At 40.2% G+C, this 25486-nt stretch overlaps 2 protein-coding genes across 4 annotated transcripts in view; one reads left to right on the forward strand and one right to left on the reverse strand.

Moving 5' to 3' along the window:
- Positions 1-25486, forward strand: part of CENPP (centromere protein P) — a 229886-nt gene that overhangs the window by 58590 nt on the left and 145810 nt on the right. The window lies entirely within an intron of this gene.
- Positions 4875-24266, reverse strand: OGN (osteoglycin). Its single transcript, XM_047099390.1, has 7 exons — positions 24162-24266; positions 23005-23163; positions 20744-20837; positions 10683-10841; positions 7993-8195; positions 5926-6021; positions 4875-5132 (listed from the first exon to the last, which is right to left on the reverse strand). Exons 1-7 carry the CDS (start codon positions 24264-24266, stop codon positions 4962-4964), a joined length of 987 nt encoding a protein of 328 aa, XP_046955346.1. The 3' UTR covers positions 4875-4961.

Below are 25486 nucleotides of genomic sequence, written 5' to 3' on the forward strand. Positions count from 1 at the left end.
ATAGTAATGACTGAGAGTATGCTGGCAGTTGTGGTGATGAATCACCTAACATGGGTTGTGGGAAATGTGAGTGTTAGTCCCATTTCCAAAGCTGATTTGACTCTAGGTGCTTTCAAGGAGGCATAGAGGTATAATTGGTGTGTTTATCCTGTAGAGGACACAGTGCTTCTGCGGGCCGACTTTCCTGGGTGATAAGGAAAGAAATGGAAAGGACGGAAAGAAACAGTCACATTGTTGTGCAGACACCACCAATATTTATCTCCAGAACTTTTTTATCATCTCAAACTGAAACTCTGTTCCCATTAAACACTAATTTGTCATTGCTTCCTACCCCAGTTCCTGAGAATCACCATTCTTTTTTCTATTTCTGTGAATTTCTAAGTACTTCATTTAAGCAGAATCATAAAATTTATACTTTTTGTTTGGCTTATCTCACCTAGCATAATATTCTCAAGGTTCATCCATTCTGCATCAGATTGAAGGATTTCCTTACTTTTTAAGGCTGAATAATCTTCTGTTGTGTGGATGCCCCACATTTTGTTTATCCATTCATCTTGATGGATACTTGCATTGTTTCCATCTTTTAACTATTGTGAATAATGCTTCTATGAACATTGGTGTACAAATACCTGTTCAAGTCCCTGCTTTCAGTTCTATTACAAATATACCTGTAAATGGAATTGCTGGGTCATATGGAAATTCTGTTTAATTTTGTGAAACACTGCATGTTCTCTTCCATAGCGGCTGCACCATTTTGCATTCCCAACAGTAGTGCACAAACCTTCCAATTTCTCCACACACTTGCCAGCGTGTTTTGGGATTTTCCTTTGTTTTGTTTTTTTGGGGCTCATAGCCAACCTAATGGGTATGAAGTAGAATTTTTCTTGTGGTTTTGATTTGCATTTACCTAATGATTAGTGATGTTGAGCATTGTTTCATGTGCATATTGGCCATTTGTATATCTTCTTTTGGAGAAATGTCTATTCACATCCTTTGCCCATTTTTAAATTGGGTGCTTTTTTCTTGTTGAGTTGTTGTTGTTGTTGTTGTTTTCCTTTAAGCTTACTTATTTTGAGAGAAAGTGAGCACGAGCAGGGGAAGGGCAGAGAGAGACGGAGAGAGAATCCCAAGCAGGCTCCGCACCGACACCACAGAGCCGGATGCGGAGCTCGAACCCATGAACTGTGAGGTCATGAGCTGAGCTGAAACCAAGAGTTGGATGCTCAACCAACTGAGCCACCCAGGTGTCCCTGTAGGAGTGTTTTTTTTTTTTTTTTAATGTATTCTAGACATTAATCCTTTATCAAGTGTATAGTTGGTAGATATCTTCTGTCATTCTTTGGATTGTCTTTTCATTCACTTGATAGTGTCCTTTTTTTTTTTAAATGTTTATTTATTTTTAAGAGAGTAAGACAGAGCGTGAGAGGGGGGAGGGCAGAGAGAGGGAGACACAGAATCCGAAGCAGGGGCTCAAACTCACGGACCATGAGAACATGACCTGAGCCGAAGTCAGATGCCCAACCAACTGAGCCACCCAGGCGCCCTGATAATGTCCTTTGATGCAGAGAAATTTTTAACTTTGCTGACATTCAGTTTATTTTTTTGTTGCCTATGCTTTTGATGTTACATCCAAGAACTCATTGCCAAATTCATTGTCATAAAGATTTTCCTCTTTTTTTTCCCTAAGAGTTTTGTAGTTTAGCTCTTAAGTTAAGATGTTTGATCCAACTTGAGTTAACTTTTGTATACATTGTAAGCTAAGGGTACAGCTACATCCTTTTGCATGTGGATATCTGATTTTCTCGGCACTGTTTATTGAAGAGACAGTCCTTTCCTTATTGAGTGGTCTTGGCACCTTTATTGAAAGTTGTTTGACCAGGGGCGCCTGGGTGGCGCAGTCGGTTAAGCGTCCGACTTCAGCCAGGTCACGATCTCGCGCTCCGTGAGTTCGAGCCCCGCGTCGGGCTCTGGGCTGATGGCTCAGAGCCTGGAGCCTGTTTCCGATTCTGTGTCTCCCTCTCTCTCTGCCCCTCCCCCGTTCATGCTCTGTCTCTCTCTGTCCCAAAAATAAATAAACGTTGAAAAAAAAAAAATTTAAAAAAAAAGAAAGTTGTTTGACCATATTTTCTGGGCTCTCTGTTCTCTTGCATTGTTCTATATGTTCCTGTCCCTTCCAGTACCATACTTTTGATTACTATAGCTTTGTAATTAACTTTGAAAATGAAAAAGTGTGAGTTCTCCAATTTTAGTCTTCTTTTCTAATTTCTTTTGCTTATTTGGAGTCCCTTGAGGTTCCATGTGAATTTTAGAATGTTTTTTTCTCTGTCTTCAAAAAATAGAATTGGGACTTCAATAGGGACTGCATTGAGTCTGGATTTCTTTGGGTGGTGCTGGTGTAGTAACTGTTCAGTCTTCTAGTCCATGGACACAGAATGTCTCTCCACTAATGGATGTCTTCTTAGTTCTTTCAGGAGTGTTTGTAAGGGTAAAATATTTTTAACTTTTTTTAAGTTTATTTATTTATATTGAGAGAGAGAGGGAGAGAGAGAGAGAGAGAGCGAGCGAGCAAGCCGGGGAGAGGCAGGGAGAGAATCCCAACGAAGCAGGCTTCATGCTGTCAGTGCAGAGCCCAATGTGGGGCTCAGTCTTATGAACTGTGAGATCACGAACTGGGCCAAAATCAAGAGTCAGATGCTTAATCGACTGAGCCGGCAAGGTGCCACTGTAATTGTCCTTTAAAGATAATTCTGGGGCTTCTGGGTGGCTTAGTTGGTTGAATGTCCAACTTTGGCTCAGGTCATGATCTCACGGCTCTGGAGTTCAAGCCCAGCGTCGAGCTTTCTGCTGACAGCTCAGAGCCTAGACCCTGCTTCAGATTCTGTGTCTTCCTCTCTCTCTGCTCCTCCCCTGCTCACACTGTGTCTCTCTGTCAAAAATAAACATTAAAAAAAAAATTAAAGATAATTCTGTAATTTAGACCTTTTACTAGTGCTCTTTCCTAATTATTATTTTGTGGACACCACAGAATTCTTGAATTCTCTAAAATTTGAGTTAAGGTGTTTTTTCCTCTGTGAGTTTAATTAGGTAAAGAATATAGGGCTACATCTGGAAACATGAGAGAAGTCTCCTCTGATGGCTTTTCCTGGTATCCCCAACACTCAGCTGTCCTTTATCCAGTTTATTTTTATCCAGATAAGGTTGTAATTTATTTCCATTGATTTATTCAAGACTGTGATAGTTTAAGATTCTATTTTTCCAAATGAAAGAGAGCTCTCTGTTTAAATGAATTTTATTTTGTACTTTTCATTGTATATTCAATCCAGATGTGCTCAATATTATAGTAAGCACTTTCAAGGTATAAAAGGAATATTGGATGTATTCTGTGAGCTTTCAGTCACAGAGAAATGAGGCATGCACACAAAATAATGAGAAAGCAGTATATAGTTACGATTACCAATTACCAAAATAAAATCAGCAAATGAGTTAGTAAGTGGTATAGGACTAATTGTTGTGGCCTTGAGAGATCATAGATGTTTCAGTGAGAAAAGCTTATCTTGGGGTCAACCTTGACAAATGGGGGAAAAATTGAAAAACTGGAGCTCATTCTGTGTAGGGAAAAACAGAAGCAAATGCTTAAAAATATGAATAACTTCTGGGATTGGTGTACAGAGACCAACTTGATTCTAATGTATTATTTATGTTGGAAACAATATTGGAAATTTTCATATGCACAGTTCGGACTCATGTGTCTAAAGCACTGATAATTTTGGATGTAACCTCAATGTGATAAGGAGACTAAGACTTCTGAGTGGGTTTTGGGCAAGAGGAAGGTTATTTTAGGATCTTTAATCTGGCAGCATTGTTTCCTCATAAATTATCACTATTAGATCGAAGGTGGACTTACACTGTTCAATGACCAGTTAATCATGGGTCTGTAGGAAATGTTGCTCAGAAGCTTTCCTGTGAATGGATAGGCAGTTGGCATGAGTATGATGCGTATGGGTTGGGGGGTGGGGGGGAGGTAGTGTTCAGTAACACCACTAAATTGACTGTTTTCATGTCTTACATTTGGACAGATTTATTGATGAGATTCTCATCCCTATGGTGCTAAAAAGAAAATATTTTTCTGTATTTATAGTATTTGAAAGTCTTTACAATGGAGAACTTTATAGGTATTTTCTGAGATATGGGATGAATGTTCACGTTTTTTATGAGCATACTGATTTTCGTCTGCTTGACTCCTTAAAATGTTTTATGGTAGACTTAGAATTTTAATATTTAGAGAAAGGAAAAATGTATGCTGTTTTGCTAAAGCCTTTAACTGTGTGACCACAAAGCAGAATAACATTGGACATTGTTAGGTCTTTATCGGAGAGTAAAATTACGCTTTATTTGGAAAGTTTTGCCTAGGTATGAGACTGTTCACTATTTCTCAGGCTAAGTAAACATATAATAACTGCCTTAATAGAAAGAAAACAAGTTCCTGCTTCATAATGGAAAATGTGTGAATCATAACAGAAAAATGGGAGATTACTGGAAACACTTAGCTTTCAAAGTTTTTGGAACATCGTCCTTAAGTGCTTTACGGATCAAGTAAAGGTCCGGAAAGATCAGCAGTTGAAAGTTTTTTGGACTTACCCTTTCATGTCATTAGTAATGGAAATAGTGCTTCTTAAATTGGGGTATTTATATAAAAACATACCTTTTAAATGGCACCATGGTATAAACTATGAGGATTTTGTAATGCTGCTTAAATATTTTCACATGACTTTGTTTTGAACTTCAGGATTCAGTTTTACATTTTGCTTGTTATGTGTAAGATTTGTGAACATCTTTGTTTAAAACATAAAATTCCTTCATCATGGGACACAAAGTTAATATTAAATATTTATGCTTTAGGCACTGTTGAGACAGATTATATGCATGTGTGTACTTTAGCTTATATGCTGCATTGATAGTGGTTAAAAGTATGACCCTACAGGCAATCTTTTCAAGCAGATAAAACTGTTGGGATGCTTTCCCAGGATGATGGGGTTTCCCTCCAGGCGTATCTCTTCAATGCGGTCCCGAATGTAACGGGTGTCGTTAGCCTTGCAGAATGTATCATCTGTGATTGAAGTTATGTTGTTAAACTAGAAAATAAAAGGAAAAAATTGTTCAGAAATTTGAAATCTACCTTTTGTATTCTATGTGATGGGATCTTACAGAATATTCTATCTAAAAAGTGGTTTTTAAAATACTGTACATCCTGTGTATCCTCAGGGCAATAAAACCCTCTGTGCAATCTGAGTCCCCTCACCCCCGCAGTTTAAGTCTGCAGTGTTGCTTTGGAAGACAGATTGCTTGCTCTTACAGTAACATCCATGTAGCAGAAAGCTCTAAGCATAAATAAGATTATACTGGCTGGAAAGACTCTCCTGCTTTTGAGTGTCAACTCGGAATGGGCACCGTGTCCTTAAATGTCCCTTTACAGAAAGAAACAGGACAAATGGGAAATGCTGTGATGCTGGAAGACCAATTTTAGTTCCTCTCAGTTCCTCTTCACTCTTCTGTTACCTCAACATGAGATCAAGTGGACAGTGTCCACTGCTGTTGGAGAAAGAGACACCAACCAGAGGTCGTAGCGCGCCCCACCCGCGGATGCCTCGGATCCATGTGTCACATTAACTAGGAGATGCCGCGTGCATGCCTGGCAACAGAGCCCACTCTAAGGGCAGACCTCACACCTTGGTTGCGGGTTCTCTGGGGGCTCGGGGGCTCTGGGCCTCTCTGGGCGGGGTGGGGTGGGGCTCTCAGGCCACCGAGTTAGTAATATTTGATGGGCATAATTTACATGTGGATAAATGAGCTTCCTAATGAGTCATAACACTGACTAATAGTAATTTACATTCACATCATCAGATATTATGAAAGGAGCAGTCCTACCTGAAGATGAATTACACGTAGACTTTCTGGTAAATTAAGAGGCACCGATTCCAGGGCGTTGTGGTCCAAGTACAGGAAGGAGAGGTTGTTCAGTTTCTGTAAGGAGAAGTTACTTCTGCTTGATCATCACTGAGGTCAGTACATTTTCACAGGACTCAAACTATGATATATGCACATGCGTCTACATGTGTGCACGTGTGCATGCATATACACATATGTGTACACATGTGTACATAGGTCCTGGTAATCAGTACTATCAATTGCTGCTTTGGTAGTTATTTGGTTTTAAGGGGGTTTTTTTGTTTCCCAAGTAGTGTATTTTGGGCCTTTATAAAGGGTGATAAAGTCTTGCTGCACCCCCACATTTCTTTCCACTCATCGAACCACTGAGTACCCAGCCGTTCCCAGCCTCAGACCTCATGCTAGCTGCTGGGGCCATTTGACTTGTCTCATGAACAGCTAGTAAGGTCATTTCCTATGACCAAGGATTGAGCTTGGATCCTGGTGCTGCCATAACCTCTCTTGAACCTTTAGAACTTCTCATTTCACCTCCACCAGTTTCTAGCAAAATGGATATAGGCATATCTTGGACATAACGTGGGTTCGGTTCCAGAGGAACCACCACAATAAAGCGAATATTGCAGTGAAGTGAGCCCAGTGTATTTCTTGGTTTCCCATCGCATATGAAGTTATGTTTACACTATGATATAGTAGGTTATGTCTAAAAATGAATGCGCATACCTTAATTAAAAATAATTTATTGCTAAAAAGGCTAGCCATCATCTGACGTTTCAGGGAGTTGTAATCCCTAATGACAGATCACCGTGACAAATGTAATAATAATGAAAAAGTTTAAAATATTGCAAGAATTAGCAAAATGTGACCTGGAGACACAGTGAGCAAACGCTGTTAGCAAAGGGGCACCACTGGACTTGCTCACTGCGGCGTCAGCCCAAACCTTCAGTTCGTAAAGAGTGCAGTGTCTGTGAAATGCAGTAAAATGGCGCACAATAGAATGCTTTGTGCCTGTGCTCCTAAGAGACGCGCTTGGTAGTGAGATGTTTCCGGGGCAATTTATTAAATATTTAGCAAGGTATGACTTTCCCCTACTGGTCTGTATTGAGTTACTCTTCATGATCAGTAGACCGTTACTGTGTATCATTTTATAATAGGGCTTCAAGATGGAAAGCATGTGTAAAGTTCAGAGCACTCAAACACTCCGCCTGTGAAGCGTTGATCAGCTCCTGTAGGTCTTTAATTTGTCAGTCAGAGGCTTACCAGCTGAAATTACTATATCTTCAAATTGTAAAGGTTTTTTATGTTTAAAGTGAGTCCTGTTTTGAAAAGTCTCCTAATAATCCCTTAGCTTCTGAGGAACTGTGATGTGCCTTCGCAGTGTCCCTTACAACTGAAAAGGGATTCCTTAAGTGTAAACAGGAAGAAAAGGAAAATGGAGTATTTTTACATTTTCTGACAGATTGTACGTGTGGACTAATTGTACCTTTGTGTGATTGTTATAAACTTGATGATATTTCATAGTGTTTCTATTAGATGTTATCATTAGAAGCCACAAACTTTACTTATGAATGAGGTCTACTGCCAGTAGCAGCCCAATCATCTGTTTATCTGGGGCTTCTTCCAGGACTGGGAATGAGTATATCACCTGTGCAGGTCTCAGCTGAGGCGGTAATTTCGCCGTAGACTGTGCATTTGGACACAATCTGGCTATGTAAATCAGAGTAGATCACCTTCCCTTTTTCCTGTACGTAGGTTTTCTTGAGTTACTAAATGAAGAAGTGTATTTGATTTGTACTGTATATAGAATTTTGTACTAGGTGCCGTTGTGGAATTCAAAAGAAGGGCTACCTACAGAATTTTATGGGCTGATACTTTTAAGTGGTAGAAGTAAAACTGAGCATTTACTTTTGGAACTGTATTTTCCGGCATTTGTAAAAACAGTTTTAAAATATAAAACAAAATTTTAGACCAGAGTTTCTCTTTCTTTTATCATATTACCATTGGTTGTATAAACTGATACTGTGTGTGGTCACAGTATACAAAACTTACTTTGAATGTATTTGCTTTGATTCCTCTACTCTTGATTTTGTTGTATTTTGCATTGAATAAAGTAAGCTTGGGAGGAAGAACTGGAAGTTTCAGTAGTTGATTTTCAGCTAGTGTGAGTTCTTCTAACAGAGAAAGTTTTGAAAAAGTACCGTCTTCTATATCTTCAATCAAATTTCCCGTGAAATCAAGTCTTCTTAAGTTGGCTTGAAGGAAAAATATACAGAAAATATACAAAAAATATGAAGTTAAAGTCTCATTTATGTGGACTGAAGAAGAAGCACTGGTGTATCAGGTCATTCAAACACCTTTTATTTTTAGTATCTAATAGTGTCTTAATGAGTAGATCAGTAAATTTTGTTGAATAAGTAGTGAGCATCCCTCTGTGCTTGACACCGATGGCCTTTGTCTCTTGAGCCCTAGAGTCTCAGGGTTGGAAGGGAACTTACAGTTAATGGAGTCCTTCCATCCTTCAGTGTTTGAATCCCCAGAATGCTGAGGTGGTTCGAAACAAACTGTGGTTGCAAATCATGGGAACTAAGCATGACTTTTTTTTTTTTTTTTTTTTTGAGAGAGAGAGAGGGCGCAATTGAGTGAGGGGGAGAGAGAGAGAGGGAGAGAGAGAGAGGGAGAGAGAGAGAGAGAGAGAGAGAATGAGAGAGAGAATATCCCACAAGAGGCAGAGAGAAAGAGAGAGGGAGAGAAGAGCGGGGCTCACCCGATGCGGGGCTTGAGCTCACGAACCATGAGATCATGACCTGAGCCATAGTCAGATGCTCAACAACTGAGCCGCACAGGCGCCTGAAGCATTACATTTGATTGAGTAGAATCATTGTAGGTATTGTTTTGGACTTTTCCGCAGAATGTTGCATTGTGATTGTAGATAAATTCTTAATCTCTCTATGCCTTATTGCTTAACAACAACAAACAGAAGTGTTCCCGAATTTGTTAAAGTGATGCAGACTGAGAGAGAAATTCAGTGCGCGCGTGTGTGTGTGTGTGTGTGTGTGTGTGTGTGAGAGAGAGAGAGAGAGAGAGAGAGAGAGAGAGAGAGAGAGAGAGAGAGACTTTTATTTGTCTGGGATGCTGAGGAAACCTTGCTTCTCATTCCGTATTTGAGGTAGTCACTGCAGACACTGAATTAGTGAATACGGACCCTTGCTCCCAGGGACTATAAAGGGTTAGGCTCCTTTGAGCCTCTGGTCACACATTTCTGTCAACCAATTAGTACAAAATTTTATGTTTCTTTTTTTTTTTAATGTTTTTTTCATTTATTTTTGAGAGAGAGAGAGAGAGTATGAGTATGAGAGGGGCAGAGAGAGAGGGAGACACAGAATCTGAGTCAGGATTCAGGCTCTGAGCTGTCAGCACAGAGCCCGACGTGGGGCCTGAACTCACGAACCATGAGATCATGACCTGCGCTGAAGTTGGATGCTTAGCCAACTGAGCCACCCAGGTGCCCCCTGTGTGTTTCTTTTTAAGAGCATTGCAGTTAGTGTGTATTATTGATATATTAACATTGAACTGACAGCTTCAGTTCTGTGGGTCACACTTGAATGAAGATTACCTACGCAGTGTTTTCCCTGTGAGGCAACTTGGGAACACTGGACGGCTCTTCGGCACTGCACTTGGGGAGCGTTTTAAATAGCAAAAAGCACAAAAATGTAGAAAATGTGGCCCTAAGTAGACTGAACAGGACACCTCACAGTGTAAGAGCTGAAACAAAATGGCACAGGTCACCTTGTTCAGCTGCGGCTAGGTAACCCCAGTGTTCTGCCACTGTGTACGTGTCTGCAAATGACTGTGGGAGTGTTTCATGTACTGATTTTGGGGTCACAAATGCATGTGACCGCATAGGTGAGTGTGTAGGTGTGGAGTCCAGAAGTGATGAGGAACAACTGTACTAGGGTCATTTGGGAGCCACCACCTGCAGCATGAATGCTGTTCCGGTTAATCTCATAAATGCGTAGTGGGGCCAGTGTGCATGTTTGGTGGGATTTTCTTCAGGGACTTGGCACCAGAGAAGTGGAGGGTTGTGCTGTGCTCACAGCAGTGCCCTGGAGGCAAGCTGTCGTGCGGTTTGACGGGATGTCAGAAGCATCCTGGGAAGGAGTGAAATGCATTAGTTCCATGTGAGAACCATCTGAGGCGTTGGGTGGCATTTCATGATGACACCTGGGCCTCTCCCCAGACCTCAGTTGAAATCTCTGAAGACTGGGGCCTGGTACCATTGTTTTTTACAATATTTCCCCAGATGGGTTTAGTATACAGCCAGGTTTAAGAACCTTGAGTTAAAGCAAGGAGAAGGAGACTTTCTGCTTTTATCGTGGTGGCAGCATTGTGAAGAATGCATTCAGGTTGGAGAAGCACATTGGTCATACTGGTGCTCCTGATGGACCGAGGCAGACGGATCTCAGAGTCCTACGGCTAAGAAGGTGTCGTCGCCTATATGTTTGATGGGCTGTCAACATCGACATGAAAGGCACCAGTAAAGAAAGGTGATGGGGACCTTTGAATGGAGTGGAAAGGAGTCACCAATAAGCCTGTGGATGTTTGTGAAGTGTGGTGGATACTTAAACACTCCAGCGGTGACTACCCTAGATGTGACAGCCACAGGTGCCAAGAAGCTTGTGTTTTATGAGGCTAGCACTAACATGACTTAGTGTGAGTTATTTTATGTAAAGTTAACTTACGGATATCTGCAAAATCTTTTGCCGTCAACTTTTTGATCTTGTTGAATCGTGCGTAAAGATAGGCTGACTCCTTCGGCAAGGGTGGTACGGCATCAATGTCAACCTCCTCACAGTACACAGAGCCGCTTAAACACACACACAGCAGGCACGTGGGCATTTCTAAGTCGGGAAACAAAATCATAAAAATATAAACTGTAATTTAAAAACATTTGTCCTCTAGTGGTAAAATTATTGCTATCATGAGTTTTCTCACTAATCTGAAAAAATATTTTACAGAATTAAAGGTGATAGCAGGAAGGTATCATGGTTGTGTTAGCCAGTGACCTGTATTGTACCTGATAACTGACCAGGATCTTATTTTAGATCCTGTAGCCCCATATGTTTTTTATTCTCTATCATTTTAGCACTGAACATTTAATTGCTGAATTGATTTACATTTTCTGATTTGAATACTTAATGTTCATAAAGCAGAACGTAAGGTAAACAAACATAAGCTTGATTCATCACTTGGTTTGGCACAGACACATTGCAGATGGATGACCGTAGCTAAGGAGCTTATAAACTACCAGGTAAGTAAGCAGACTATGCACTTGGACATGAGAGTGTCACGGAAACAGCAGGGACCCCATTGTATATCCTCATCATACCTCTTTATCTTCTTCAGCCTGGAACAATGCCTTAGTCTTCATTGTTCATAACTTTAAAATTTTTGAATTTTAAGAACATTTTATTTGGGGGGACATTTATTTTGTAGAATGTCTTTCAATTAGGGTTTGTCTGAGGTTCCTAATTTTTGATAGAAATACGATGGAAATGGTGTTGGTTCTGCCGTGCTGGGTATTGGGAAGCATGTGCTGTCTGCTTGACCCATTCCTTGATGATGCTCTCTTTGGTCTGCCATTAGGGAGTATCTTCTGAGAAAATACTTGGAGCTGCTAAACATCTGGTCTGTCACCAAACTGCCACCCAGTAATTTTATCATCTATTGATGGTTCTTACCTGAATTGTTTATTACTAGGATAGTTTCAAATTATGATTTTCTAATTCCATCATTCTTTCTACGTTAGTTGACAGCTGGTGCAGCGTGGAACATTCCCTTCATATTTATTTAGTTTTATCAGTTGAGTATGAACTTACGAATTCCTTATCCCATGGGTCATAGTAAGTTACCATCATATTTATTTTGATCATCAAATCGTCACAGATCAGCCAGTGTGAACTCTTTTAAGCTTTTTTTTTCTGTCACAGCTGTGTTCTGTTTAAATGACACTTAATAAATTACACATATTTCACTTGTGTAATTTATAACTTTTCAGCATTATGTATATACCCATGAAACCATTATTGCAATTGAAGTAATTGACGTAGTCATCACCCCAGAGTGTTGTCATGCTCTTTGTAATCCGTCCCTCCCAGCAACCACTCTGGTCTGCTTTCTGTCCATTCACAGCAGTTGGCATTTCCAAGAGAACCAAGCAGTATATCCTCTCATCGAACTTCTTCCTCTCTGCATATCAGCAATTCATTCCTCTTTATTACTGAATAGTATTTCATTGTATTAATATATGCAGCTTGTATAGTCCTTCCTTATGGGCATTTGGGTTTTTAGTTTTTGACTATTCCTTAGAAAGCTGCTGTGAACATTTATGTAGAATTTTTGTGGTTGTGATACTTGCGTTTCTCTTGAGTAAATACCTAACAGCAGAATGGCTGGGCCATCTTCTAGATGTGTGGCTTTTGAAGAAGGTCCCACACTGTTTTCCTTAAAGGTTATGCCATTTTATAGTCCCTTCAGCGCAGAAGGATTCTAGTTACTCCACATCCTCGTGCGCGTTCGGTACTATTAGACTTTTCACGTAAGGCATGTTGTGGTATCTTGTGGTTTAATTTATATTTTCCTAATGACTGATGTGCTGAGCAATTTTTTATAAACTTATTTACCATTCACATATTTTTGTGGTAGAATGTTCATATCATTTGCCTATTTTTAATTTCTTTTCAATGTTCATCTATTTTTGAGAGCGACAGAGCATGAGCAGGGAGGGGCAGAGAGAGGGAGACACAATCTGAAACGGGGTCCAGGCTCTGAGCTGTCAGCACAGAACCTGATGCAGGGCTTAGACCCATGAACCATGAGACCATGACCCGAGCCAAAGTCAGTTGCTTAACCGACTGAGCCAACCAGGAGCCCCCCATTTGCCCCGTTGTTTTTTTTTTTTTTTTTAATATTTATTATTTTTGAGACAGAGAGCACATGAGCGGGGGAGGGGCAGAGAGGAGCATAGAGGATCTGAAGCAGGCTCCAGGCTCTGACCTGACAGTAGAGAGCCAGATGTGGGGCTCGAACCCATGAGCCTGAGCCGAAGTTGGATGCTCAAACAACTGAGCCACTCATGTACCTATTTTTAAATGGTGATTTCGTATTATTGTCACTCAATTATAAGAGTTTATATTGTAGATACAAGTTGTTTCTCAGATTTATGTTTAGCAAATGTTTTCCTTTATGTGGCTTGTCTTTTTGTTTTCTTATCAATGTCTTTTGAATAGCAAATATTTTTTATTTTCGTGAAGAATAGTTGATTCCTTTATGGTTTGTGCTATTTGTCCTATATTTAAGAAATCTTTGCCAACCACTATCTTATCCTAGGTTTTCTTTTGAAGGTTGTATAGTCTAAGCTCTTGATGTTTAGGTTTGAGGTCCATTTTGAGTTAATTTTTATATATGGTGTCAGGAAAGTTCATCTTTTTAACTTACAGCTCTCAAGTTTTTCAGTACCATTTTTTGAAATGATTATCCTTTCCCCATTGAATTTCATTGACACCATTGTAAAAAACAAACAAACAAACAAAAGTTGACCCTATTGTGTAAATGTATTCCTGGACTGTATTCTGTTTTGCTGATTTACTTGTTTTTTGTTTTTGTTTTCATTTTTGTCCATATATGTATGTTTATCTTTAGAGAAAGAGAGCACACACGAGGAGGGGGGAGGGGAGGGAGGGAGGGGAAGAGAGAGAGAGAGAGAGAGAGAGGGAGGGAGGGAGAGAAAGAGAATCTTAAGCAGACTCCACGCTGAGCATGGAGCCAGAGATCATGACCTGAGCTGGAAATCAAGGGTCTGAAGCTCAACCAACTTAGCTTGTTTACTTGCTTATTTTTATGCTAATGCCACAATGACTTGCTTCCTGCAGCATTATAGTAAGTTTTCATATCAGGTGGTGTAAATCCTCCAACTGTATTCTTCAACATTGTTATGACTATTCTAAGCTCTTTGCATTTCCATATAAATTTCAGAGTCAGCCTCTTAATTTCAAAAAGACTGCTAAAAATTTAATTGGGATTGAGTTAAATCCTATAAATAAATTTGTGAAAAATTGACATCTTAATGATACTGAGTTTTCTGGTCCTTGAACATAATATATCCATATTTTTAGGTTGTCTTTAATTTCTCTCAGCATAGTTGTCTCGATTTCAGTGTGCAGGTCTTGTATGTCTCTTACAAATTTATACCTACATTTTGAAAAATAATTTTGATTGATTAAAATGTTAAATATCCCCATTATTCTTTAAGAACTCTCTTATTTTTTGGCATAATAAGATGTCTCAGAGCAGTCTTGCCTTTTCCCTGCCCCAAGCCTGATATCAGTTATTTCTTCAAGGAGTATTGGTTTCTTTTTGTGGAGACTGATATTTAGAAACCAAGATTTGAATGTTGATGTGCTCATTGCTGCTAGCATCTCATTGCTTCTAGGCTCTTTCCACAAGGAGGGATGGGAAATATATGTATGTGTATTTGTCTGTTTCTCCGTATTTAATATACATATATACACAGGTATATGTGGGATATGTGGCATAGACATATACGTACATTCTTACATATGGACATAGATAAATACACACATACACACACACACCTCATGTGCATATATACACATATACTCTCACATAGAGACAAACGTGTATGCAGGCAAACCTCAGAGAAATTGTACATTTGGTTCCACTGCAGTAAAGTGAATATTGCAATAAAACAAGTCAGATGAACTTTTTGGTTTCCTGGTGCCTATAAACGTTGTGTTTATACCATACTGTAGTCTGTGAAGGGTGCAGTAGTAGTATATCTAACGACACAGTGTTCATACCTTAATTAGAGATGCTCTATTGTTGGGGAGCCTGGGTGTCTCAGTCAGTTAAGCGTCTGACTTCGGCTCAGGTCATGATCTCCTGGTTCGTGAGTTCGAGTTCTGCATCGGCCTGTCTGCTGTCAAGCACAGAGCCCACTTTGGATCGTCTGTCCCCCTCTCTCTGCCTCTCCCCTGCTCGCTCTCTCCTCTCTCAAAAAATAAATAAACATTAAAAAAACACTCTACCGTTAAGAAATGCTAACCATTATCTCAGCTTCCAGCGAGCCACGATTTTTTTGCTGGTGGAGGGTCTTGCTTGATGTTGATGGCTGCTGACCCTACAGGGTGGTGGCAGCTGTGGCCATTTCTGAAAATAAGACAACTGTGACGTTTGCCACGTTGACTGACTCTTCTCTCAAGAACGATTTCTCTGTAGCACGTGATGCTGTTTGGTAGCATTTTACACACAGAACTTCCTTCAAAACCGGAGTCTATCCTGTCACACCCCGTCCGCTGCTCTGTCAGCTAAGTTCGTGTGATATTCTCAATTCTGTGTTGTCATTTTGACACTCTCCACAGCATCGTCACCGGGAGCACACTCCGTCTCAGGAAACCACTTTCTTTGTTCATCCACGGGAAGCAAGTCCCCATCCGTTGGAGTTGTATCCTGAGGTGGCCCAGCTCCCTGCCGTCTTCAGGCCCCCCTACTGCTTCCGGTTCTCCTGTTGCCACACGTCTGCGGCGACTTCCTCCCCTGGAGTCCTGAACCCCTCAAAGTCCTCCCTGGGGCTGGAACCAGCTTCTTCCCAACTCCTGTTCGTGTTGAATCGTGACCTCTTCCCACGAATCCCCAGTGTTCTTCATGACATCTAGGATGGTGACTCCTTCCCAGGATGTTTTCAGTTTACTCTGCCCAGATCCATCAGAGCAATCGGTGTGTATGGCAGCTATGAGCTCACGAAAGGTGTCTCTTAACTAATGAGACTTGGAGGTCAGAATTACCCCTCGATCCATGGGCTGCAGAATGGTGGTGGTGTTGGCAGCAGGCGTGAAAGCAACAGTAATCTCATTGCTCGTCTCCATCAGAGCGCTTGGGTGACCAGGTGCAATGTCTTTGAGCAGTAATCTTTGGGAAGGAACCTTTTCTCCTGAGCAGCAGGTCTCAACAGTGGGCTTGAACCAGTCGGTCAACCGTGTTGTGGACAGATCTGCTGTCCGCCAGGCTTTGTTGTTCCAAGTAAAGAGCACGGGCGGGGGAGATTTTGCGTGATTGCTACGGGCTTAGGATTTTCAGAATGGCCAGGGAGCTTCCACCTGGCTTCCACCTCAAGTCACCAGCTGCATCCGCTCCTGAGCAGAGTCCGCCTGTCCCTGGAGGCTTTGAAGCCAGGCACTGACTTCTCCTCTCCAGCCATGAAAATCCTAGGTGGCACCTTCTTCCGGCAGAAGCCTCTTTCATCTGCATGGAGAGTCTGCTGTTTAGTGTGAGCACCTTCCTGAGTCCTCTCGGCCAGATCTTCCGGATAATTCCGGCAGCTTCTGCGTCAGCACGTGCTGCCTCACCTTGCACTTGGGCGTCACAGAGAGAGCTTCTTTCCCCAAACCTCCTGAACCAACCTCTGCTAGCTCCTACCTCTTCTGCTCCTTCCTTACCTCCTCAGCCTTCGCCGGATCGAAGAGTCTGGGCCTTGCTCTGGGCGAGGCTTTGGCTGAAGGGAACGTCGTGGCCGCTTTGATCTCCCATCCAGACCGGCCAGACTTCCTCCATATCAGCAGTCAGGCTGTTTCCCTTGCTTATCACCCGTGTGTCCACTGGAGTGGCGCACGCGTGCGGTGTCCTCCAAGGACTCTTCCTTTGCCTTCACAACTTGGCTACCTGTTTGGCACAAGTGGCCTAGATTTCAGCCTGGCTTGGGTTTCGCCCTGTCTTCCTTACGAAGCTTAATCTTTTCTGGCTTGTGACTGAACGCGAGAGACGCGTGACTCCTCCTTTCACTTGAACGCTTGGGGGCCATTGTGGGGTTCTGAGTGGGCCTAATGTCAGTACTGTTGTGTCTCAGGGAATGGGGAGGCCTGAGGAGGGGGACAGAGATGCAGGGGGGGACAGGTGAGCAGCCAGAACACGACAGTTTATCAGTTACCAGTTCAAGTTTATCAGTTAAGTTCACCATCTTATATGGCTTGGCTCGCGGTGCCTCAGCTTAGCATGGTAACATCAAAGATCACAGATCACCGAAACAAATATAATAATGGTGAACAAGTTTGGAAAAATGGTGCCAAAAGACTTGTTCCACACACGGTTGCCGTAAACCTTCCATTTATGAAAAATGCAGTGTCTGTGGAGCGCAATGAAGCGAGGCGCAGCAGAACAAGGCGTGCCTGTACCTATTTCTGTATCTGCATACAGGCCACGAGTTGGTGCCGATCTCTTGCTTCCAGTCCAACTCCACAGTGTTCACTCTGGGCTTCCCCCACCACGTCTGTAGCACCTTCTCTGACCGAGAAACCTGGCTCTCATTATCCAGCGTATATACCTCACTCAGTGCTAGGCCTCACATTAAGGGGTTTCATCGCTGTGGACCTGCATCGCCGTGGAAAAGAAACCTGCTTGCTGGAATGTCAATGTTTATCCGTTCTGTTTTGTCTATAGCCTGGAGTTAAAGGTTACTTGGGTTAATTTTTCTTTTCACTTTAGTGTGTTACTCATTTGAAATGAAATTGTTTCTATTTGTATGCCAGTTTTTTTTTTATCTTATCCTTGTATATTTTATTTATAAATGTAATTGTTTACCTATATGAACTATAACCTTGTTCAAAGCCAAATCTACGGGGGCGCCTGGGTGGCTCAGTTGGTTGAGTGTCTGACTCCGGCTCAGGTCATGATCTCACAGTCTGTGGTTTTGAGCCCCGCATCGGGTTCTGTGCTGATAGCTCAGAACCTGGAGCCTGCTTTGGATTCTGTGTCTTCCTCTGTCTCTCTCTCTCTGTCCCTCTCCCACTTGTGCTCTCTCTCTCTCTCTCTATCTCTCTCTCTCTCTCACACACACACACACACACACACACACACACATAAACTTAAGTAAATAAAATCTTACAAAAAAAAATAAAACCAAATCTACAGAGAAAGTGTATACTTAGAGAAGTTCCACACTCCTGTTCCCCCACCCCACCAACGTCCATCTCTCCCTCCTTGCCACCCCTGGTCCCGTGTGTAACCTGTGGGTAACTAGTTGCCACAATTAAATTACCTTTCTTGAATGTCGTTTCACACAAGTGAGCTGATGCATGTATATTTTCTTGTGTCTCTTTCTTTCTTGGATGAAAGGCAGCATACTGTAGCTACTCCTTTGCACTTTGGGTTTTCTTGTATAATATATTCTGGAAATCACTTCATGTTAGTTCATAGAGATCTTCCTTGTTTATTTTTACAACTGCATAGTATGCCCTTGCGTGGACTTGCCGTACATTATTCAACCTCCCTTCAGTGTTTGGGCAGTTAGATTGTTGCCAGAGTTTTGTGTTTGCAGGCAGTGTTCCAGTGATGTTTGCATATGTATTTTCTCCCTCGTGGAGGTGTATCTCTAGGGTGAATTCCTAGAAGTTGATTGCTACGTCACAAAGTAAGTGCATACCGGCCTTGTTAGATATTGCCAAATTCCTGTCCAAAAGCATGGTACTTATTTGTATTTCTGCCAGCAGTGTATGAGGGTCTCTGATACCCCAAGGCCTTGCCAATGGATTATATTGGTTTAATGTCACAGTTTTAATTTTTGTCCATCAGATAGGTTAAAAATGTTTGTGTCTCAGTATAATTTAAACTTACATTTCTGTATGTGTGAGATTGAACGTCTTCTCATATGTTTAAGGGCCATTTTTATATCACTTTGTGAATTGCCGATTCATCTTCTGGTTTTACCAATGGATTTTTTGCCATTTTCTTTTTTCTGGCTTTTTATATGTTCTTTATAAATTAGAGATATTAACTTTTTTTCTATTTTTCTCATTTTTCAGTTGTGCTTGACTTCATTTATGATGCTGTTTCCCATGGAAAAGTTTCATTTCATGGGATCAAATTTATTGATCTTTTCTATTATTTTCTCTGGATTATGAGGCATCGCACACACAGTTTATCTTCTAGTATTTACATCATTTCACTTTTTACGTTTTGACCCTAATTTATTTGGAGGGGTTTATTTTTCTGTGAAAAGTGTGGATCTAACAGTATCCCTTTTCCATTGACTATTCAGTTGTCCAACAACATATTTTATTTATTTTTAAAGTTTTTTAAAGTTTTTATTTAAATTCCAGTCAGTTAACATACAGTGTGATATTACATTCAGGGTTCAACACCATTTTTAAAAAATACCATCTGTAGGGCTCCCGGCTGGCTCAGTCGGTGGAACGTGTGACTCTTGTTCTCAGGGTTGTAAGTTTGAGCCCCATGATGGGTAGAGATTAAAAATAAAATCTTTAAAAATACCATCTTTGCTTCAGAAGTGATTTAAGATGCCTTATTTATTATATACTAAGTTTCTACATGTGTTTCTGTTTTTCTGAATTTTGTATGCTATTCATATACCAGTATCACACGTATTTAAGTATAGAGACATTGAAGTATATTCTAATGTAGTATGTCTGGTTTCTGCAGATACCTGCCATTTTTCAGTGATTCCCTGAAACCTGATTCCATGCAGGTTTGATTTTTCTACATGAACTTGAGAATCCTCCTTACCAGCTCTTTAAAGCAGTTTATTGTTACAAATTTAGGAAGAGCTGACATCTTTACGATGCTGAGTCATCCTATCCAAGGGCAAGGGATGTCTTACTAATTAGTGTCTGATTTTATTTCATGTTGTCCTGTGAAATGTCCTGTGAAATGCTGTTCCATGATAGAACAAAAATAAACCAAATAGGTAGGAGTTATTGAGGAGGACTGTGTTATTTTGTACATTGTCTGTTGTTTTAATTAAAATGTATATTACAATTATTCATGTATAAGCCATCTTTATGTCTTCTGTGAGTTTCTTGAAGTTAAGAATTATATTTTATTTCCCTTACCCCCAGGCTGTACATAGTATTTGTAAATAGTTGATGTTAAATAACGTTTCTTGAAGGGATTTTATATAGACAGAAGCACACTCTGTAGAGGCTAAACTTGTACTTTGGTTATTCTTGAATGTTCCTGTTCCATGTTTGTCATTCAAAATGTGGGATGGCCAAGGGATACAGGAGTACTGATGCATAGGGGCACTTGTACCCCAATGTTTATAGCAGCACTCTCAACAATAGCCAAATTATGGAAAGAGCCTAAATGTCCATCAACGGATGAATGGATAAAGAAATTCTGGTTTATATACACAATGGAGTACTACATGGCAATGAGAAAGAACGAAATATGGCCCTTTGTAGCAACGTGGATGGAACTAGAGAGTGTGATGCTAAGTGAAATAAGCCATACAGAGAAAGATAGATACCATATGTTTTCACTCTTATGTGGATCCTGAGAAACTTAACAGAAACCCATGGGGGAGGGGAAGGAAAAAAAAAAAAAGAGGTTAGAGTGGGAGAGAGCCAAAGCATAGGAGACTCTTAAAAACTGAGAACAAACTGAGGGTTGATGGGGGGTGGGAGGGAGGGGAGGGTGGGTGATGGATATTGAGGAGGGCACCTTTTGGGATGAGCACTGGGTGTGGTATGGAAACCAATTTGACAATAAATTTCATATATTGAAAAAAAAAAAACAAAAAAAAACAAAATGTGGGATGGCAAATGATGTGCACTCCCAACATACCAGCTGACGTTATCACTGGAGATAAAATTCCGCTGTTTGAATTTACTGTATCCTAAGGCCATTTTTTACTACTCTAAGGAATAAAGTTCCATAAAAACCTATTTATGACTGTTCTTTGTGAGACACGAGATGACATGGTCTGCATACTTACCGTCACTTTCTTTTTTGGGGGATGGTGGTGTTACACTCTCATCTTTTTGTAACTGAACACTTTTCTCATCGGGTAATATCACAGTTTCTTTTTCCTATTTGAAAAATAAAAATTTGTTATCAGGTGTGATAAAGTCTGATTTTGACTATAAAACTGAGAGTCATAGGCAACACCTGCCTTCTCATGGTCATAGTGGCATTTCTTTTGTGCTACAGTGAGATTTTGTGTATTGTTCATTAAACTTATGAGGTAAATATTTGTTTACCTTGTTTGTACTCCAGACTGTCAACTCCTTGAGTAAAAGAACCAGGTCTTTTTAATTTTTTTTTTATCTCCAAAACCCTATCTCAGTGCCTTTGCCTTCTATATGTTGATTATATTGAAATTCCAAATGGGAGCTGGAGGGAACTCTCCAACACAGAATGAAAGTTTTTCCGAGTTGCAGCCTGAAATGAGACCATCTTCATGTAGGGTAGGTCTCTTAATTATTCTTCATGGTCTTGTCTTTTTCTTTCTTTCTTTCTTTCTTTCTTTCTTTCTTTCTTTCTTTCTTTCTTTCTTTCTTTCTTTCTTTCTAATTTGAGAGAGAGAGAACTGGAGAGAAGGGCAAAGGGAGAGGGAGAGAATCTTAAGCAGGCTCCACGCTCAGCATGAAGCCCAATGCAAGGCTGGATCCCACGACACTGGGATCATGTGTGGTCTTGTCTTAATTGAGTTCCTGATACCAGATTCTACCATGTTCAACAGGATTGAGGCACTAGTCACGTCGCATGTGTTGGACATAGAGTAAGCTTTTGGCCTCTTCTGCAAGTGACCCTTCATTACCTCATGCCTGAACAACACCCTGGCACTTGGAGCCCTTTTATTCTCCTCTGCCTACCCCATTTGGACCCCCAGTCCAGACTGTTTGCTCTGGGGGTCTGTATCACTCTTTCCTATCTTGGGAGAGAACATTTTCTGCTATTAGACTAACATAGGTTGCATGGGGCCCCAGTCTGTGCCCTCCAGAATCATGTTACCCTTCATGTCCATCTTGACTCCTTTATTCTCCCAAGTGGGTTCTGTTGGAACAGCCCCTCCACTTAAGTACTGTTGAATTCTACTCTGCTCCACAATTACCTTAGTCCCTATATTTGTATTAAGAGCATAGACTTCTAATGCAATGTAGAGAAAAGAAGCAAAGAACTTACTAGCTACTCTTTAGGGACCATGGAATTTTGAAGGTTTTTTTTTGTTTTTGTTTTTTTTTAACTGATTGATAGATTCTAATCATCCATGTGAGCCAATAGCTTATTGGTACGATAGGCCTTTTTTAAAAATCTGGAGCTATGACTAGTGATATCTTTTTTCTCTTAATGTTGGGCAAAAATAATACTCAGCATATTAACCAACTCCATTGAAAGAAATTACAGTGTTAACATTTAGTCATTGTGCACTGAAGAAAAGCAGTCAACATCGTTATATATTTGGCTGCATTTTTCATTTTCCATTCTGTCTGTGTATGTGAGACACATACACGCACACGCACACACCGTAGGCAGGACCAGATACTTATGTGCTGCATTAACTTTTTCCTTACCCAGCGTTCATTTCTGCGTGCCAAGAAAACCGCAAGTAATTACTCAGCCTGTGCAAGTGGAGTACGAAAGATGTGATATGAAGTCATCCCTGTAGAATATTAACTCAAGGACAATTTACAGTCACTTGATACAAATTGATAAGAGTCTGAGTCGTTGAAACTGATTAAAAATTAAGCCCCACCTTAAGGAGTTTTTCATTTTTTGGTAACTTACATAGTTGGCATATGTAAGTGAAATGCTATAGACCCCAAAATAAGTATGTAATTCCATGAACCACTTCTTCCTAAATTAATAAATCTTAAGCTGGTAATCCAAGATTGTTTCTCCTAATACACAATTTCTCCTATTTTATTTGGAGGCAATATAATATGCACATATAGGGCGTTTTATAACATTACTTAGAAATCCTCAACCAGTAAGAGATCATCTTAAAGTTTAGTTTTCCTTAAATTTTGTTTTGGTTGCTATAGATACTGTTTGGTTACCATAGATTCTTTTTATTAATTTGGGAGGCATGCATACCTCCCCAAAGTATAATCCTGGAGACAGTTTTTTGAATTACTTTCAGTCATTACAAGTGCTTTTTCTTTCCCCTTTTCAGACACATTAAAAAAAAAACCAAAACATGCATCTAAATGGGTGGCTGTTTCAGAAGTTAAATTTAGAGTAGAAATAAAGTACCTTAATATTTTTTCTGTCCGGATATTTATCCTCAGAATCTTGACTAAACAAGGTTTCTTCAGAATGGTCTGTCCCATAGTGATAGGTGATGCGTGGCTCCTGCTGAGCTGGTGGTGCCAGCTTTATCAGAGGCACGGACAGGAGCAGGAGAAGTACAGACTGCAGCATCGTCATGCTAGCAGAAGTCCAGGTGCCTGGAGTTCATGAGCTGGTGGCCTGCTGACTGCGGGACAATGCTCTCTTTTTCCCTGGAAGTAAAAACGCAGACCTTCGAAGCAATATTTAAAAGCTTAGAGGACTTTTTGGCAGGGTGTGCGCAGTAGGGGCCAGAGAACAAGTATTTAACCCTTAGTGATCTTTAATTAGATGCTGAAAGTTTCTATGTATCAGTGACATTCTTAAAAAATAGTCTCAGAAAGTGGTTTTATTTCTTTTTCTGTCAAAACCCAAGTAATGTTGATAATTTCAGTTTCTTAATAGTTAGATGCTGTAAACAAGGTCCTTGTAAGCAACGGAAATCTTAGGATACCTGTAGTATAAATAGTTAAGACTCATGATCCTGCCTCATGTGAGTTAAAAATATCATATTTCAACTTTGCTATTTTATAAGAACTCTTGATTTGTAATGGTATGAGTTTCTATAAGTTCCAAGAGTTTTGGAACTTAAACTTTAAATTTAACATGAAAAGTAGTTATTAACACTTTTAGGTGATAAAGCATATATGAAAATGTTTTTGATTTTTTTAGTTTTGCCGTTTTCATAGATACTCTTTTTGTTTAATAACATTGTTTTTAAATTTAAACTACGAAAAACACAAAAATAGTATTGCAGACTAGAAAAAATAGAGAACTGTAATCAAGGATTTGGGGGAAGGAGATGGGGAGGAATCTGTTAGGTTCGTCAGTGATGCACATTTCAGACAGAATCCCCCAGAATTGCTGGTGCTGCATTGTGGATGCCAGTTTGTCAAAAATCAGTGGCTAAAAAGCCTGGTTTTGTGACTTTGCAGCACCTGCAGGGATGTCAAAGTGACGCAGTGATAACAGTTGTTCGAGGTAACTGAAAAATAAAAAATCAGAGGTGGCCTTTGCATTTATGAAGACTGAGAATCACATCTTAAACGATACTTAAAATGATACACGAAAGAAGAGCCTACCGTTGTAGCTTTTTTGAAGGTTCTTGTGGTTTTCGTCAGTGGAAGCTCATGCCTGTGTATTAGCCCCAAGGAGGAAGGTGGTGGGTCAGTTTCAAACTGCTGCATAGTTTCGTGACCGGCCGCTCTGAGTGCAGTTCGTCTGCATGGAGACCCTCCCCGGGCCTTGCAGTGTGAGGGCTCCCCAGCTGTGCTCGTGGGTCTGCAGGGCCGTCTGCTTCCACATTACCTCATGTGAGAAACGCTGAGGTTTCCCGAATATCGTTTATGACGAGGACATAGTTTGAAAGTCATGCTTTTTATTTTAATGCTTCTCGAGGAGATAAAACATCTGCGTTTTCAGTGAAATAAAACACCAAAGTAAAGTCTGTGCTCTTAATTTTGTGAGGGGTAAAAATACTGTTCTAGTATCACAGTTAGGACACAGCCAAGAAATTTCCAATGCAAAAATTAGTTTTAGCATAAATTATCTTCAAGTTTAATCATCTGGGGTCTCCTTTTCTTTAATTCCATATAACACAGATCCAAGTGTGAGAGTTTTTAAAAAAATAAATTTGATTTGTAATTTGGAGTTTGGTAGTAAAAGATACTTTTGTTTGCTAAATTTAGGAAACTGTAAAAGTGGTCTTAATAATAAATTTGATTTTTAAAAGTCCAAATGGTATTTTAGATAATTGTATGAACATCTTTAAAGATTCACTTTCATTTTTATCACTTTCTGGTGCTTTTAGCAATCAAGCTAACACTTCTTTCTCCTCGAAAGTATAAATTTGGGGCATCTGGGTGTCTCAGTCAGTTAAGTGTCCCACTTTGGCTCAGGTCATGGTCTCACAGTTCATGGGTTCGAGCTCCACATCAGGCTTTCTTCTGTCAGCCCGGAGCCCGCTTCAGATCCTCTGTCCCCCTCTCTCTCTGCCCCTCTCCCCTCTCAAAAATAAATAAACATTAAAAAAGTAAACAACAAATTCAATAAATGTGGATATGGATAAATATTTTATTAAAAATAGAAAATAAAAGAATACCAATTTGTTCTCTTTTCTATTCAAAATTGCCTTTAGAGTCTTTCAGATTGAAGCTTGGACAAACTAAGACTTGAATGCTCATGATTTTATTTGAATGTGAATTACTTTACATTTAGTTGTGATCTTCTCTGGTTTCGGTTGATACAAATGATCAATTTTATGGCTTTAAGGATACTGTAACAATTTTGGAGCCTTTGCACATATCTGATAATGAAACAGCAAATATTGATCTGTTTTGCATTGTGTGGTAAGTTTGTTGAAAAGTGAACAGGATAGATATTAAATGTCAGATTTAGAGGACCTTAG

The sequence above is a fragment of the Lynx rufus genome, unplaced genomic scaffold (assembly GCF_022079265.1).
Source record: "Lynx rufus isolate CCGP_SWC_20201006 ecotype Redwood Valley unplaced genomic scaffold, mLynRuf1.p SCAF_10, whole genome shotgun sequence".
NCBI classification, from domain to species: domain Eukaryota; kingdom Metazoa; phylum Chordata; class Mammalia; order Carnivora; family Felidae; genus Lynx; species Lynx rufus.